At 40.7% G+C, this 18809-nt stretch overlaps 1 protein-coding gene across 3 annotated transcripts in view; it reads left to right on the top strand.

Moving 5' to 3' along the window:
- The first annotated feature begins 4625 nt into the window (after positions 1–4625).
- VPS8 (VPS8 subunit of CORVET complex) overlaps positions 4626–18809 on the top strand; it is a 294602-nt gene continuing 280418 nt past the window's right edge. The window contains exons 1-3 of one of the 3 annotated variants that reach the window (XM_058295486.2): positions 4653–4737; positions 10195–10347; positions 17765–18007. In XM_058295486.2, the coding sequence (XP_058151469.1) occupies positions 17858–18007 (150 nt within the window). In that variant the 5' untranslated portion in view covers positions 4653–4737; positions 10195–10347; positions 17765–17857. Of the gene's footprint in view, positions 4738–10194; positions 10348–17764; positions 18008–18809 lie in introns of all 3 variants that reach the window. The other 2 variants (XM_058295485.2, XM_058295487.2) reach the window with 2 other exon arrangements.

The raw sequence follows: 18809 nt of genomic DNA on the forward strand, positions 1-18809 counted from the left end.
GTGCCATGCCACACAGGGGTGTCCCTGTGTAGGGAAGCCCAATGTGCAAGGGATCCCCACATGAAAAAAGCACAGCCCGCCCAGGTGTGGGACCGCACACACGGAGAGCTGATGCAGCAAGATGATGCAACAAAGAGAGGCATAGATTCCTGGTGCCACCAAGAATGCAAGTAGATACAGAAGAACACACAGCAAATAAACACGAGAGCAAACAACAGGGGGTGGGGGTGGGGGTGGGGGTGGGGGTCAGGAAGAAAGAAATAAAATAAATATTTAAAAATAAGGTCCCCTTCATAGCCCAGGTCTCAGCTTTGGCCCTCTCTCTCCACCTTCTTTTTGCTATCCAGCTCCTGTCGGTCTTCCATGATGCCAGTTTTCAGTTCTAAAGGCTGATCAGTGGTATACTAATTTGGAAGATGGAGTTTCTGATGGGTGCCAGGCGTAGTGCTTGAAGACAAAATACTCTCAGCAGATTTCAAATGATGGCACTTCTGGAGTTGTGTAATTATCGGGAGGACAAACATTCTTAAATGGTGAGATCTTCCAGCTTTCTTTCAGCTAAGAGCACATAAGCTGCTACCTACTCTATGGCTGTGGGATGGCTCTAGAACAAATGGATAAATAAAGAGCAGAATTCAGCTTGTAAAGAACATATAATGGTAGAGAATATAACACTCATTTCACTTGTGTCTTTGGGAATCAATTTATAATTCCAGAGTCCCTTATCCCCTTACATGGGGGCTTTCCCCTCATTGGCTCCATTTCCCTCAAGACCACTTCCTGGAGGCTCCATTTTAATCACTATCTGCTCTACTGCTCTGTCTTATTTAAACAACTTTAATAAATCCAAACATTCTTATGTCTAGGTCATACTGACCTGTGCAAAGTTAGCTTTGATGAATGGAACATTTTCAGCCAAAACATACTCTCTGAACCCTAAGCATGATGTGACTTTCGGTTCTCTTTCCAGAAGAAAATCATAACAATAAAATATACAGAAAAAATCCTAATATATAAACTGATACCATTTTTGCCTTTTTTTTTTTTTTAAATCCTAACTCCTATGTTTAGATAATTACAAACAAAACTTAAAGAGGGCAATGGATGTGACTCAAGCAATTGGGCTCCCATCTACCATATAGGAGGTTCAGTGTTCGAGGCCTGGGGCCTCCTGTTGAAGGCAAGCTGGCCCGTGTGGCAAGCTGGTCCACACGGAGTACAGCCCTGCGTGGAGTGCAGCCTTGCACGGAGTGCTGGCCTGCACAGAGTGCTGCCCTGTGTAGGAGTGCTGGCCCACATGGAGAACTGGCAGAGCAAGATGACGCAACAAAAAGAGACACAGAGGAGAGATGGTGGGGGATGAAGCAGACCAGGGAGCTAAGGTGGCGCAAGACAATGATCAACCCTCTCTCACTCTGGAAGGTCCCAGGATCGGTTCCCGGAGCTGCCTAATGAGAATACAAGCAGACACAGAAGAACACACGGTGGATGGACACAGAGAGCAGACAATGGAGGGAGGGGGATAAATAAATAAATAAATAAATAAATAAATCTTTTAAAAAAACAACAAAACTTAAAGAAATCTCCTATACCAATGTTTCTCATTCTTCAATAATGTTCAGATTTCTTGTAAGGGAAAGAATTCTCACAGATCTCTAGAGTTGGTATAAATTATTATTTTTATAATGTTGCATATATATTATAAAACACAAACACAAAACTAAGGAGAAAGTCTTTTTTAATGGATTTTAGGCATTTATAAAACCAAAACGAATTTGTAAATTAATTACAAACAAAACTGCAAATAAGGAAATTCAAGTCTGCAATAGTGATTCCATATAAGGAATGATGTTTTGCTAAAATTAAATTGCCCTTCACAACAAGAATATTGTACTCAGTGCCAGACTACAGACCTATTTAAACACATACCATGCAATGAATCAATTCTTCCAATAACCTTTTCTAGTACAGTACACCACAATGTAATTGGGCTATAACTTGGTGTGACCCCATCATTTATTTTTTAAATCCTTCTCTGTGTTTTGCTCACAAGCCTGCAACAATTCAGTCCTATTAGTACTATTTGCCAACCATGAATACAAACCTAGGCAGTGAAATTGCATTCCCAGAAAACTATAACAGGCTGATAAATTTAAAAAAGACATTTTCTCCACTAGTAATTCAATACAAATTAAACAAGAGGCCATTTCGTCTATCAAATTGGCAAAGCTTTTTAAAAAGGTAAAAATAAGTGCTGGTGGACATGTGTGATAGGCATCCTTGATCACTCCTGGTAAGAATGAAAACTGGCCTGACCCTTCCGGAAGGCAGTTTGGCAATAGGTATTCACAGATTAGAGAGTTTTCAAAGCCTTTGAATCAGTAATTTCACTTATAGGTTTCTATCTTAAGGAAATATCTGCTTTACTTTTTATGTTTCCTGATTTTTTCCAGTTTTCTATGGTAAGCATAGAATATTTTTAGTTTTTGATCAATGCAAGCACACTTGGAAAGGAAAGCATTTGATACTATTTCCCACTGTGTACAAGGGCTGTTGCTTTGGAGAGCTGAGAGGGTGGCTTAGACTGTTGGAAAACACTCATCATGAGCTGAAATGTGCTTCCCTACCACATCCACCCACAGGTCCTAGGTGTACTTTTAGAGCTATACAGAATGAGTCTATACTGCTAAAGAGATAATTCCAAAATGTTAGTTAGCAAGCTTCTCCCCATTCCTACCCCATAACCCTGCTGCACCCACTCCTGACAATTTCCCCTCCGCCCAACACTTTCAACAATTCTCTGTCAGATAAGGTCTCTGATCTTGCCAGTCTGATTACCCTGCTCTAGAGAGACTCCTGTTTAATAGTTTAATAGTTTCACTCTAAAAAAGTGATATTCAGAACCAAAGGCAGGTTTCCAGACTTCAAAAGCACAGCTGTAATCATGCCATTCCTCTGCTTAAGATCCTGTAGAGGCTCTTACCAGAAGAGTGACTCCCCCAGCACGGCAGTCAGTGTCTTCCTGGATCTGGTCCCAGCCTTTCCAGCCTCATCCCATCGTGCTCTAAAACACTCTCTGCCAGGGCTTTCAAACTATGGGTTGCTCTTCATTAGTGAATCATGAAATCAAGTTATTACCCAGCATTAAAAAATAGAATAGAAAATACCAAGTTGCATTACGCATACTAAGGATACCTACTGTTTCAAGACATATATGTCTTTTTAGTTATATAATAGGCAACACATACACACATACTAGGTTATGGCTGAAATGCTTGTTTTACATTTCAAAAACATGTATGTTTTACAAAACAGAGAAGTTTGAAAGTGATTGCCCACCCCACCCCACTTGCTTTGTCTGCCTTTTCCCCACTGTTTCTCCAGCTAGGCATTCTGCCTGCTCTGCCTTCGAAGCCCTGGTGAAACACCACCTCCCCCGTGGACTGGTTCACCATTTTCCTTCATCTGTGATCCTGGAATGATAATCCCATACTGTTTTCATAGCCCTCCAAACAGTCTGCTTTGTATTGTGGTTATGCCTGGCCACTGAGTTCTTACAGGGTACCTGGAGGCACGGTTGTCTCTGACCCACCCTCTGGGTCCTCTGAAGGCCCAGAAGTGTAGTGAATGTGCTGGATGTCCAGTAAATGTCTGCTGAACTGAATAATCTCTTTACCGTCTTCCCAGGAACATCTGGTAATCTTACATGAGGTGTAAGATCTGTGCCCTGGGCCAATGTTATCTACAGTGGTGGCTCTAAAAATCAGGGGGCATTAAAAAAATAAATAGGGCATTTTCAGGACTTGGAGTTGTCCTGGGTGGTACTGCAGGGACAGTTGCTGGACATCATAGGTCCTGCCATGGCGCATTAGGTGGATGGGGAGAGAGTGTAAACTACAATGTAAACCACTATCCATGTGGTGCAGCAGTGCTCCAAAATGTATTTATCAAATGCAGTGCATGTGCCACATTGATGGAAGAGGTTGTTGATGTGGGAGATGTGGGAGATGTGGGAGGATTGGGATGGGGGGGTGGGGGCTATATGGGAACCTCATTTTTTTTAATGTAACATTTAAAAATAAATAAATTTTTAAAATCCTAAAAAAAAAAACACATACATTTTATTCCATTTAAAGATAACTTTTTTTATTCTGAGACTGTCCCGCCTATATTTTTGGTGTTCAGATGCAATTTTTTGAGTAGGACCGTTGGCAATAAATTAGAATAGTTGGGTTTGTGTGTTTGGGGGGGGAAGGGGGTGGAGAGGAGGTTATTGTCCTTATTGGCAAAATTAGAAGCTGGCATTTCTGTGTTTGTCCTTGAAACTATTTATTTATTTATTTATTTTAATTTTCATTTTAACTGGTTCCACACTCCAAAACCCTGGATTCCCAGGGACACTGTCCTTCTTTGGCTGGTTGAAAGCAAATTTACGGGCAATTAGATGAATTCACGGATGATGAATTCCTAGGGCTGAATTTTTTTATAGTTTGTGCTTCTCTGACGCGGAAGGCCAACGCTTACATCTTCTCTTAAGGGGTTTCATCCGTGGCGTGAGGCAGTGTGCCTCTGGCCCTTTAAAAGGGGGCGTGGTATAGATGCGCGGACCGCGGGGGAGAGGGGGAGGAGGAATGCGGAAGCGTGGCGGCAAGGGGTAGGCAACGCGCGTGCGTGAGACTGGAGCAAAGGCGGGGTCACGTGGGGCCGGGGTCCTGGGCCAGAATGCCTGCCGCTCAGGTAACGCGTCTCGGGAGGGTGGGCCAGCCGGCCTGGACTCGGGGGCCAGGGGCGGTCCCCCGGAGTGGGAAGAGCGCGCGTCCGCTCCCAGAGCCTCGGCTTTTCCCTGCGCGAAAGCACCACGGCCTTGCGGGGCTGACAGAGCAGCTGATGACAGGACCCGCCCGGCCCGTCGACGCTGGGGGTGGAGGGGCGGCGTCCTGCGTTTGGCCCCAGAACTGGTCCGGCATTTCCCACTTGTTGGTTAGTTTCTAACAGAGGCGAGGCCGCGGACAGGTTGCCTGTCCCCTCCGATTGTGAGACTAGGAGGTGGGTGAGCAACCCCATCTTCCAGCGGAACAGGTGTGCAGCCCGCTTATCCGGCCTAGGGAACAGGTGTAGGCGCTTTCATCCCTCGTGGACTGAGATGAATGTGCGCCGTCAGTCCGAGGCAGAGGCTTAAATGGGGTGACAAACTCTCAGGATTGGTGCTCACTCTGTGAGGCAGGCTCCAGTTTGTATCCCAGAGTGGTGACAGCAGTGTGACAGGTGGGTCCGAGGCCACACCTGTGCTCTGGCTGGTTCTTTAGCAGTGGCATCTGGGGAAGGAGGAAAACAGCTGCCCTAAGTATTTGCATGTTTAAAATGGGTGGGTTCAAAGGAGGGTAGGGTGGAATGAGGTAGGGTCAGGAAGAGAAAATTCATGGCCACCGGTTATCGGGAGGAGCTGGGGAAACTCCCCAAATAGGCTTGGCCCCTCCACTCCCTGGGCTAGTATTAGAATGGACAAGACTTGTGTCTCTGCACCTTCTACCATCCTCCCTGCCCCCCACAACAAACAAACAAGGATGTTAGCTTGTGGGGCTAATTCTACTCCCAATGACTTGAGTTTGGGGGATAATTAAATATTCGGTGTGTGTGTGTTTGGCATATAACTTACATATACGGGGATGGATGATTTACATATGTTTGTGTAAGAAATGGGGCTGCTCATGCTTAAATTTAAGCAGAGATTAAGTATTGAATCCTCAATATCTGGCCTGTTTCATAAAATGCAGAATAAAGATAAATGGAAAGACAAAATCTTTGGTTGAACTATTGAGCTTCATATGGTCAAAGAGACATAGGTGATGTGAGAGAATTCTTTCCAGAGTTCAAACTGTTTTATATTCATTATCCTTGTTTCCTTTGTTTCTGAGCACATCATCAGCAGACGATATTTTCTTTTCTTTTTTTTTATCCACCCCCCCCCCTTGTCTGCTCTCTCTGTCCATTTGCTGTGTGTTCTTCTGTGACTGCTTCTATCCTTATCAGCGGCACCGGGAATCTGTGTTTCTTTTTGTTGCCTCATCTTTTTTTTTTTTCCTCTATCAGTGCTTCTTAAATTTTATTTTATTTTATTTTTTTAATTATTTATTTATTTTTTAAAATTACATTATGAAAAATATGAGGTCCCATTCAACCCCACCGCCCCCACCCCCCACTCCCCCCACAGCAACACTCTCTCCCATCATCATGACACATCCATTGCACCTGGTAAGTTCATCTCTGAGCATCACTGCACCTCATAGTCAATGGTCCACATCATAGCCCAGACTCTCTCACGTTCCATCCAGTGGGCCCTGGGGGGATCTATAATGTCCCGTAATTGTCCGTGAAGCACTATCCAGGACAACTCGACGTCCCGAAAACGCCTCCACATCTCATCTCTTCCTCCCGTTCCCCACACCCAGCAGCCACCATGGCTACCGTTCCCACACCCATTCCACATTTTCTCTGTGGACATTGGATTGGTTGTGTCCATTGCACATCTATGTCAAGTGAGGGCTTAGATTCCATATGGGTACTGGATGCACTCCTCCCGCTTCCAGTTGTAGACACTCTAGGCTCCATGTTGTGGTGGTTGACCTTCAACTCCATGTTAGCTGAGTGGAGTAAGTCCAATAAATCAAAGTGTAGGAGCTGAAGTCTGTTGAGGCTCTGGGCCTGGGTGTCATATTATCAGTCCAGAGATTCGAATCCCCTACATATATCTTAAACCCAGCACCGACTACAATTCCAATAAGGTAGCATGCAAGTCTTGTGAAAAGAGATCCCCTCTGAGTCCAATTCCATCACGCAGAAACACCAGGTCCAAAGAAGGGCTATCTGTCATGGCAGTGAACCCTTTCTGCCATGACCATAGAACCTGTGGGTCTCTTTATCCTTCAAAAGAACCAATACCTGGGGTTGTATCTACCTTATCTGTCTCTTAGACTCTGTTCAGTTGTACATAGGGGTATTCCTTCTGACAACCTCCAGACTCTTTTTTAGAGACTCACAGCCTTATAATCTCATTTCTCCTTTCCATTTCCCCCTTACATTAGGTCAAACAGCTTCCCGAAGTCATGTTATTATATGTAGACAGGTATATTCTGCTGTTCCGCATTGAATCTTTAATTCAAGGTCATTTTATAGTTGCTTCTTCAGCTGGTATGTGGTAGTGATCCCTCGGTGCCAGGGAGGCTCATCCCCGGGTGTCATGTCCCACGCTGGGGGGAATGCATCGCATCTACACGCTGTTGCCTCATCTTGATGCGTCAACTCTCCGTGTGTGCAGCACCATTCTTGGGCAGGCTGCACTTTATTTCGTGCTGGGTGGCTCTCCTTACGGGGTGCACTCCTCGCGTGTGGGGCTCCCCTACGCAGGGGACACCCCTGCATGGCACAGCACTCCTTGAGCGCATCAGCACTGCGCATGGGCCAGCTTCACACGGGTCAAGGAGGCCGGCGATTTGAACCGTGGACCTCCCTTGTGGTAGGCGGACGCTCTAACCATTGGCCAAGTCCGCTTCCCAGATGGATATTTTCTGACTTCCAGATTATTGGGGCATCTTGGTGATTGCTGAAATTCTTAGCTGTATCCCAGTAACTTTTAAAGCTGCTCCGTAGATACTTCAACAGTTGTGTTACAAAATATCAGTTATATATGTGAATGAAAAGTGAGATATTTTGAACTTAATGAAGTATGCTTAGCTTATGATCTGTTCATAGGTTTCACAGAGTTTGGGTATTATCTTAATCCACAGTTTTGGGTCTTGTATTAGTTTCCCTGGGCATCCATAACAAAGTACCACAAACTAGGTGACTTAAAACAACAGGAATTTATTCTCTCTCAGTTCTGAAAGTTAGAAATCCAACATCAAGGTATTGGTAGGATCATACTCCTCCTCAAGGTTCTAGAAGAGAAACCTTTTTTACCTCTTCCTAACTTCTGGTGGTGATCATCAGTCCTTGCTGTTTTTGACTTGTAGCTATGTAAGTTTAGTCTCTGCCTTTATCACGTGGTCTTCTTTCCAGTGTGTTTCCCCTGTATCTCTGTATCCAAATCTCCCTTTTGGTAAGGCCGCCAGCCACTGGATTTAGGGCATACTCTAATCCAGTATGAGTTCCTCTTAACTTGATTACATTTGCATAGACCTTATTTCTAAATAAGTTCCCTGTGAACATGAATTTTGGGGGGGGAACACTAGTCAGTCTAGGACAGGCATCATCTGTATATATTTGTAAGATCAAACTGTTCCTAATCTTCACTGAATCGTGAGTTAGTTTGAATTATCTCCATTCTCTGTGGTATGATTATACTGCATGCTGTGTTCTAGCCTTCGATTTGCCTTGGATTTCTTGCTGTTATGAATTTCTTAGATTTACTCTGATAGCAATAACTCTTACTTTAGTCAAGATTCTTTCTGTTGCAGATGACAGAAACTCAGTTCAGAAAAGTTTAAGCAAAAAAGATTTACTCGTTTACCTACTTGTGTAGTACTGGTGTGGGACTAAATCCATGGACTCAGACATTGCTCACGTGTATCTTTTCCCATCTCCAAGGGACTGCTAATCCTCAGTCCCTTTTCTCCCCTACTCTAATTGCAGCCTCATTCTGCCCTATTGTATAAATGCATGAAAGACATGATTTGCAGGCAGCTCCAATCTTATATCATCTCAACTTAAGCACCCTCAATAAAGTGTACAAATCCCAGGGAAGGACTCCTGTTGTCCAGGCCTGTGTCCTGTGCCTACCCTGTTGTAGGTAAGCAGGTAGGGTACTGTAATTGGCAGCACCACCAAAATCACATAGTTGGAGAGGAGGAGGAGGGGTTTCCCAGAGGAAGGATGGTGAAGGTTGTGTGCTGTTACTACAAGAGGAGAGGAAAGGATGTTTTAGCAGAAACAACAGATATTATAGTTTACTTCTTTCTTCTTTTTTTAGGAAATTGCTTAAAATGTGTTTTGTTTTTCTCTAAAGTCAAATCATTCATTCCTTTTTGTTCTCCTATCTGAACTTTTGGAATATTCTTTCAATAATGATTTTCTTCTGTAGTACTTCTTCCCTGTTGCATATTCAAGCATGCTGTTGCAAAAGTACTCTTCTCCTACCTCTGTAAGGCTGGATATTAGTTTCCTTTAAAATGTGCCTTAGCTTCCCCTCTATGAGATGTATATATATTCTGTTGCCTTTATTTTCCAAATCTTATTCTCCCATTTTTGCTCCTTGTAGTCTACTCTCTCGAATACTCTTGCCTATTTTCCTATATATAATTTTGTACATGTAGATCATTCTCACATTTTAGTTGAGATTCTTGTGTAATGATTAAGAGCCCAAAGCGAGTCAGTCAAGCCACTAAGCAAAGTTTCAGAGGTAACTGTCATCCATTTCCTCGCTGTTTTCCACCTGATCCAAGTGCCAGAGTATTGACTGCCCTGCAGATCCCTGGTCAGTAAGACAAATTTCCAGGATGTCTTAACCATGATTGGATTTGTTTTTTTTCCTTTACAGTTCAGCAAGAAACTTCCTCTTGCTCTTTCAAAAACAAAGCAAAACAAAACAAACGGTTAAATCTGTGATTCCACATTTCCCTTGGCACCTCACGTAGCCAAATGAAATGGAGGTGACAGTTTAATGGAAGGCTGCCATCTCTTCAGCCTGTAGCTGAGTGGAATCATGTCTTCTGGCATTTAACTTACAAGAATTCAGCTCTACCAGTTCTGTGAAGAAGACAAGGGAGTATATTTCAGCCTACCCAAGGCATTTGTACTTTTTAGGAGGTGTTATCCCGGGTTGGGTGGCTCTTTGAGGAGAGGAGAGGTTCTTATAGTAGTAAGGACTTATTGGAAGCTGGAAAGAAGTGATGATTTTTCTCTTTTGTTTCCCTTATTACCTCATGCACATAATGATATAAAGTTAACATGTATTTGAGTTTACACATAATATAAATATTTGTAGACTTTGTTCTTATTGTTTTGCATTTTGATAGGGAATTTGAATTTTCTTTTCTTGAATGTGGCCTTCTTGAAGGTTGAATGTGACAGTTCATGCACAGGTAGGTCTTTTTTTTCCCCCCGCAGGTCTTGTTCACTGTTCTCCTTCACTTTTCTTTTTCAACATTTTGTTTTGTAGGCACTCTTTAATGTTACATTTCACCCTTCTTGTAACATTAGATATTTACCAAGAGAAGAGAGAGAGAAACAGAGGTTTGGACTTTTCATAGTGGCACCTCCAAGCACCATGGACTGTGGTTACCTAAGTGTGCCTATTCTTGGGAAGAAACTCTGGGGTCAAGTTAGGAGCTCGTCCCAGTACATAGTGGCATTGTAAGTAACACAGGGTCTGTTTCTGAAGTCCGTGAATAAGGTGAAAATTAAGTGCCCTCAAAGTACCCTTGAAAATCCCTTGAGAAGGGATCATGTTGGGGACTGACATATGGTTTCTCAGGAAGATCAAACACAGCCAGTTTTTGCTCCATTGTTAGAACAGCATGCTGTTTGTTCTTTGATCATAGATGTAGGGGATTCCTTGTGTATAGCTATGCAAGGACTGGTCGTGACCAAAAGTACAGTAGATTTCCATTTCCCATCCTATGCTCAGTCTAACATATATAGTTATTGAGTGGTATGGTAGGCAGAGTCTCTGGTTCTATGTGAATCATTACTTTTTTTTTTTTTTTTACCTCTTTGCCAAAGATAATAGTGGAATTCCTGTAAATTGAATGGATGTATGATACATTTCCACTGTTTTTATCTTGGCCTGTGGGCTGAATTAATGTAACAGCATGAAATATCTGAAGTTGTAGAGTTTGTGCCATATTATAAATGAGCTAATTGATCTTTTTTAAAAAATCAGTCTTAGAGAATTTTAAAAATCTCACCTAGATGCGAAGAATGGAATCTACATAGGTGGGAGACTTTTTGCGGGTAGAATGACTATGCATATCTTATACTGAACTGCTGTTTGAGGCTCTGTGAGCCAGTGATTTAGTGTTGCTTGGCTGCTTACCTAGGGAGGGAGGTGGGAGATGGATGGATGGATTGATTGATTACCTGCTATCTAATTAGGCACTGGGAATGCAGTGGCAGATCTGGTCTTTGTTCTTCTGGGTCCTGCATTCCAGTTGGTGGTGGGATGGTGGTGGTTAAGGCATTGAAAAAATCGTGACAAATGTGATAAGGGTAATAAAGAGGAGAACAGTGTTGTGGGTGCATTTAACAGGGAACTTAGCCTAATTGAACAGGACAAAAAAAGGCTTTTTTGATGAAGCAAAGTTTTAGCTGATAACTGAAAGGTGAATATGATCTGCAGTGGTTCACAAGCCTGATTATATCAAAGTAGAACTCAATTAACTTGACTTATTATGGCACAGATTCCTTAAGCTGTGAGTCAAGTAATAACCTCTGAGGCTTAATGTTTACAGGTAATAAAGCTCTGATATGTTTAATTTGCAATACAGATGTTATTCTTGTCTCCCAATTCTTTGTTAAATAGCAAATACTTTTTGAATATATACATAGCTGTGCAAATCAATGAGACCACCGTAAAGTAGAGTATAAAAAGAAGCATCGCCCCATTTTTATTTTATAGTTGGGAGGAAAAGACAAAGTCACATGGTAAGTTAACTAATAAATCCAAATGAAGAAAGGGCTAAGCCATTGTTATAGAGAAGACAGGTTTCTGAATTCAGTGCTCAGTTGGGAAAGGAAGAGGTCATAGGCAGATCTGACATGAATGATGCCGGGGAGGAAGGAAAGAAAGAACTTAGATAAATGGAAAGAAAAAGAAAGGGAAGGTGAACCAGCAGGAGCAGATATCGAGGGAAAGTGAAGCCATTCTTGAAGGAGGGATCCTGAAAGCAAATGGTAAGTTTAGTTACAAAGGCAGGTAGGGTCAGCTCATGTGATGTCTGGAGTCACAGACTTAGAATTTGGAATTTTATCCTGTAGGTATTGGGGATCTGGTAAGAATGAGTCCATTTCCCAGAGAAAGGTAGTAGAAAACTAATAGAAGATAACCCCAATTGTATGCTTTTCTTCTTTTTCTTCACAAAACAAACAACAGTAAGACAAAACAAAACAAAATGAAAAAATGGAGGAGGAGAAATACATGGGTTGGGAAGGCCAGAAACAAAGTTGGCATGTAACAGTGTTTCCCTATCACAACTTTGTGGTATCTTTATGAGGATATAGTGAATTTTTAAAAAAAATCTTGTTTCCACTGTAATGTGAAAAATGTTTCGTACAACACTTTTTAGAAGTAAAGAAAATCAGAATTAAATAGGGCTGGACCTTGAGAAAAGTTGGTTATCTTTACCAAAGTAAAAAGGCTGGTGAAAGAGTTCTGAATTGATCTGGTTGAATTATAGCTCACACTCTAGAGTTCTAATTCTGTTGACTAGTGTCATAAGGAGGTTAATGCTGCTTATGTGGTATTTTTTTTTAAGAACTTGAATTTATTAATTGGTTGGGAATGGCCTTATTAATTAATTGGGAAATAACCCTGAGAATTACCAAGATGTCAGATAATCTCAAATCTGAATTATTAAAATACCAGTTTATCAGCACTCAGAAGAGGATAACATACTTTATAATCATGATTCTGAGGCATACATTTCCTAGCAGATTAGTCTGATTTCACTGTGGGAGAGACTAAGAATAGTTGATGTCACCTGTGGTGCTGTCTGCAGGTATTCTCTCACATGGATCCCCTTACAAACTGTAAAAACACTAGATTACATGGTGGTTGGATGCAGAACTAGTTGTGGAATTTCATCTCAAGAGAAAATTATTAGAAGTTCTTTGCTAACCTGTGTACTGGGATAGGACTTAAACATATCTGAAAACAGTATCTGCATAAGTGTGTAATATTAAGTGCCATATATAAAGCATTTCATCATTGATCTGTACCTGGGATGAACAGCTTGCTCAGTAAATTTTTGGTCAATGCCAAATGACAAGGAGATGTGGCCAGAAACAAATTAATTGACACCTGGTAGTGTATTCATTTTCTATTGTTGCCGTAACAAATGTAGTGGCTTAAAACAACAAATTTATTTTATTCTGTAGCTTACAAGTCCAACAAGAGTCTTAACTGGGGAAGTGGATGTGGCTCAAGCAGTTGAGCACTCTCCTCCCACATGGGAGGTCCTGGGTTTGGTTCCTGGTGCCTACTGAAAAAAACAAAACAAAAAACCAAAAAGCAAAACAAACAAACATACAAACTCAGGGAAGCTGATGTGGCTCAGTGGTTGAGCGCGGGCTTCCCATATAGGAGGTCCCATGTTCAATCCCCAGCCTCTGATGCCTAAAAAAAAAAAGTCTCACCAGGCCAAAATCAAGGTGTTGGCAGGGCTGCATTTCTTTCTGAATGCTCTAGGAGAGAATGTTTCCTTGCTTTTCCAGCTTCTAAAGGCTGACAGTGTTCCTTGGCTCCTGGTCCCCTTCCTCCATCTTCTCAGCCTGCACATACATCTCTCCAACCATGCTTCTGTTGTCATATCTTTTCACTGACACTCTTCTGCCTCCCTCTTCCATTTTTAAGGACCCGTGTGATTACATTGGGCCCACCTGGATAATCCGGGATACTCTCCTCATCTCAGGGTCCCAACTTAATCACATCTGCAGAGTCCCTTTTGTCATGTGCAATAACACACTCACGGGTTCTGGGGATTAGGATGTTGATATCTCGAGGCAGGAGGCATTATTCTGCCTACCACAGGTAGGTTTAGGCAGAGCTCAATTAATAAAAAAAGATCACAGAGGCTGCTTAGTGAACTCTTAAAAAATTTTTGATCATGGTGGCCTTTTGATTCGGCAGAACTACTTTGTTTGGAAAAATTTGCTGTCTTGAAAGGGATAACTGCTGGCAAGTGAAAAAGAACAACTAAGGAAGTTGATTTCACTGATGAAATGTAAATTAACGTTGCTGTTATTAAAAAGGCACGATTTTGGAATGAGTGATAAAATTTTCCTAACTGAAGGTTTTTTATTAAGTGTTCTGATGCTTTGCTGGGGCTGTGGTAGTCTGAGAATCCCTGCTATTCAGCTCATGAAGAAACTTCTGATATGTTTAGCACTGGCTAGACCTTTACAGCGGTACTGGATCTTGTTTTAGAGTCTTTAACTGTAGAAGTTAGAAGAATTTGGAAATCCTGAGGAAATTTTAAATGATAGCTAATATTTCTTGACAATCTATGTGTCCAGGCATTATTCTAAATGTTTTACAGTCATTATAACATTTATTCCTCCTAATCACCCTGCAAAATAGGTAATTGCATTTCTAAGAGTCAAGACTTTTCCATTCTCAGTGACACACACATGTGCTGAAATTGGAGGGTGGGGCAGGGAGAGTATGATTTTTTTTTAATATCACCAGAGTGTCAGAAGGCATGGGCAGGTTTGAGTTCATGGAAGACTGGAATCTCTAGCTTAAATGGTATCAGGACTTTCTTCCTATCTCTTCTTTGCTTCTGTTTGTAGGTTGATTTCATTCTTGTCAGATAATCTATATCTAGAATGTAAGTTCTGTCAGTAGAGATGGGCTTTTGGTGACAGATGCATAGCAGGTTTTTAGTTAATAGATATTGAATGAATGACTTCTTTTCTGTAGAATGGGGTACAGGAGGGGTGCTCCACCTTATTATTTAGTGTTTAGGGAACAGTGAAAATGTTCCTCACCAGTTCTGTTTAACAAATCCTGGTGAAGGACTCTGGCTATAAGATGCAACCCCTATACAAGGGTGATTTTATTTGGTCCCCTTCACAAGAATCACATGGCGTGAAGGATCCCTTCCTAGAAGAAAAGCTCTTCTGGGCAACAACACAAGTGTCTACAATATTCCATTTTATAGATGTGGAAATAGGCTCAGAAAAGGTGGACAGATTTGACCAAGGCCACAGATAGGAACTGGGAGAGTCCAAATTCAAACTTGGTTTTAATAGACTCTTTGGCTTATGTTCTTTCCACTTTGCCACCGCATCACATGAATAAAAAAAGCTCAGTGAAGTGAAGGTTGGAAATGGAGTATGGTAGTGTGGATGTTCTTCCTTTCGGGAATGCTTGATCACTTGAAACTTCTTCTGTGTTTTCTGTGTTGTTCATAGATGCTGAGCTGTTACGTAGCCTTGAGAGCCTCTTAGTAAAACCAGGTAGGAGATAAAAGAGGTCCAGAAAAATACAGTTGTTTTCTTGCTTATTTTGGAAAGACAGAGTTAATGTATGAAACATTTTACAACAGGGGTTCTTAACCTTTTTTGTTCCATGGACCCCTTTACCAGTCAGGTGAAATGAATGCTATTGTGATTTATTTATGGCATACATTCATAAGTGAAGGAAATACTAGATTTCAATTACAGGTCAGAGAAAATAAAGATAGTAAATTGTTTTTTTCAATTGGACCCTGTATTAGTTAGCCAAAGGGGTGCTGATACAAAGTACCAGAAATTTGTTGACTTTTTAAAGGTTATTTATTTGGGGTAGAGCTTTTAGTTACTAGGGCCTAAAAAGTCCAACTAAAGGTACCGTAAGAGGTACTTTCTCACCAAATGTCTGTGGCCATGTGTTGAAACATGATGGCTGCCAATATCTGTGAGGGTTCAGCCTTCCTCTTTTCTCTTAAGGCTCCATGGGTCCAGCTTCTTTTGATCTCAGCTGTAGGCTGGCATAGGGCTAGTCTTTAGGGCTTCTCAGCCGCTCTCCTCTCCACAAGGTCAGCTGTAAAGTAGCAGGCCAATGGCTCGTCTCTCCCTGGGGATCCAATGTCAAAACCAAGTTCTCTCCTGTGCTGTGTCTTTTTCTGTGTATCTCCTTCCCTGTGTTCTTGATTGTCTGTTTATATAGCCTCCCTAGGAGGCTGGGACTCAACCCTGCATGCCCTAATGATGTGGTTGAATCAAAGCCCTAATCTTAACATAATTTAATCAAAGACACCTTAGCTGAATCTAATACAATCAAAGGATATCACACCCAGAGAAACAGACCAGTTTACAAACATAATCAAATATCTGTTTTTGGAATTCATAAATAATATCAAACTGCCACAGGCCCCTGAAATCAAGGGGTCCGTGGACCCTTGGTTAAGGGCCTCTGATTTAGAAGCTTGTTAAATCATTTAAGTAAAAGTTTTCTTTTTTTTTCTGTATTGTCTTTTCCACTATTAAAAAAAAAAGGATACAAATAAAACTTTTACTAACTGTCCTCAGGAACCATTGAATATGAATTAGATGGTGTATGTTTGTAAACATTTCTTGATTAATTGTAACCATTTTGCTTAGAGAAAGAAAAAGGTGTAAAAGACTTTAAATTAAGGAGTAATTTGTCATGAGCCAATTCAGTCTTATTTGCAGAAAGTAAATAAACTTTAGTATTGCTACTGCATTTGACTCATTGCTAAAGGAGCAGCATATTTAGTACCTAATATTGGAAAGATACTTTCCAATGCTGCCAGATACAGAATGCCATCAGTTATATCTTCTAGGAAGGTATTGTTATTGCATGTACTTGTAGGATAGCACCTTAGAGCTTATCTTCTGTAGCATGTGAAAAAAAAAAAGGGAGCTTGGATTTGGTAATGTACTAGCTATAAAAGTTATTTCTAATTTTTGAAAAATCAGTTTTCATGAGTCTACATTTCTTACACACAGTTGTCATTTCTTTTAATGTGATAAATAGGCATCCAAAGAAGTGAAATTAATTGTAGGTACTAAACAAATGAGCCTAATTGTATAAAATTGTCTTTGAACTTGGGCATGGTATTTAAAAAAACAAAACTGATTCTTAACTCTTTTTAAAAAATTCTTTCAGTGACTCAGTGGTGGCCTTTTTTCTGTCTTCCCTTCACTGGCTGGGGACTGAGGGATATCCTTGATGGTAATGGTGATTATGTAATTTCAGAAAGTTTCCCACTGAGAGTTCCTGCTGGTTGTTGGTGCTCTGGATAGTCTAGAAAACAATATGACCTTTGTTTTTATTATTATTATTCTTATGGCACTGTTTCCATTTTCATGTTTTTGCCACTTCTAAACAGGCAAAGCTAAATTATGTAAGTAAACCAATTATGGTTTTTTTTTTTTTTGACATAGCATACTACTGTACCATTTAGAGCTGTGAAATATACCAAAAAAAATTGCATGCAGTTTTCTTTCTTATTAATATTTCTGTTTTCCCTGAAAATATCCATATTTCTCTATGACTAGCTCCTTTCTAAAAATATGTGGGGTAGGCCATTGAATTATTTTATCCTGTGGTCATTGTTGCCTCCCCTTATCTGAATCCTTAGATTTGCTAGTATCCACTCAGGGCCCTCTGTGTGGCCTCTGTATGGATGCCAATGACACAACTGGTCAGTATGCCATCTCCAGGGTTATCTTCAGAGAGAGCTATCCTGAAGCTTGGGAACGTGAGGTAGGTTAGTTGTAGCTTTTTGTACCAATTTACCCTCATGCTGTTGTGTAACATTGATCTAGTTGGCACTAGATCTAGTGTCTGAAATTATCCCAGATCTATCACCATCGCCATGTTTACGGCTTTATGTTTCCTCAAGTCTGAGTAAGGTGCTACTTCTTTGCACTCCCATAGAAACCTCCTCCCATATCATACCTCCTATTCTATATTGATTTTTCTTTCTTATAAGATAATTGAGTGAATAATCAATTTCCACAAAGTATGACCAAGTAAGTCTTTGGAATGTCCAACTGACAAGGCAAAAATCTAAATGATACTTTTTTTTTCTTTTTTGAAAAGAGATCATTATTCAGATCATTGTGATCTAAGGCCAGAAACAGAACAAACACATACTTGATGCGGATTAATTGAATACAGTTATTAGAAGAAGATATGGAAAATGAACCAGATCATGAAAATGTGGATCAGACCCTCTGTGCCAAGACTACTGAAGAAGAACTTAAGTCTTTCAGTCTAGAAGCTTCATTTTCAAAATTCTCCTACGTAGAACTGGACAAGGAACTGGAACTCAAAAATGATCTGGTAAAAATTTCAACTTTTGTCAAGTGATATTTAAAATAATAACAGTCATGTTGGTTAAGAGTGTGCTTTATGACCTAAAGACTTAATCTATCATTCTGAGTGGAAATAATAGGAGTCTATGTACAGTTTCGTGAGATAACACTGTTCATTTGTATGGTTCATTACAGTTTCTGGAACACATTGATATGTGTTCTCATTTGAGCCTTATAGCTCTTGTGTCACTCTGTGTGATAATCTATTTTATAAATGAGGAAACTAAAATACAGTTTTGTTAAATGACTTCTCAAGGCCATAGACCTAGTGAAAGGCTTAGAACTCATATCTTGCACAGTGGTTTTATTTCTTGTTAATCTAATATTATATTATTGAGTAAGTTTCTGTGACTGTGAGAATATTTAATGACAAGCTGTTTGTCGCTCACCAAAATTTATGAAATAACTAAGAAATGCAGTGTCAGATATTTTCATATTGCTTTTGTCTAAACTTTAAAAATTAGGGGTTGTCAGAAGACATGCTGTATTGTTATGTTTAAAAAAGTGTAAGTAGTTTAAAAAAGTCCTTTAATAGAAGCTTTTTGGTAAGAGCTGTCAGGATGTCTCAGTAATTGTCTGTTTGAACTTGATAGTTTGACCTGTGGGTAGGAAAGGAAACAATTCTGTATTCTTTTGAACTGACCCTTATTATCATGGATTATTGAGTTGGCTGGTTTATGGTCAGATTATCTGTTTGTGGTATGTTTGTTTCTTAATTTATAGTGGTTATAATCAGTTAAAATACCCTCGTGGTTATAAGGGGGAGAGCA

The sequence above is a fragment of the Dasypus novemcinctus genome, chromosome 4, assembly GCF_030445035.2.
Source record: "Dasypus novemcinctus isolate mDasNov1 chromosome 4, mDasNov1.1.hap2, whole genome shotgun sequence".
In the NCBI taxonomy this organism is placed as follows: domain Eukaryota; kingdom Metazoa; phylum Chordata; class Mammalia; order Cingulata; family Dasypodidae; genus Dasypus; species Dasypus novemcinctus.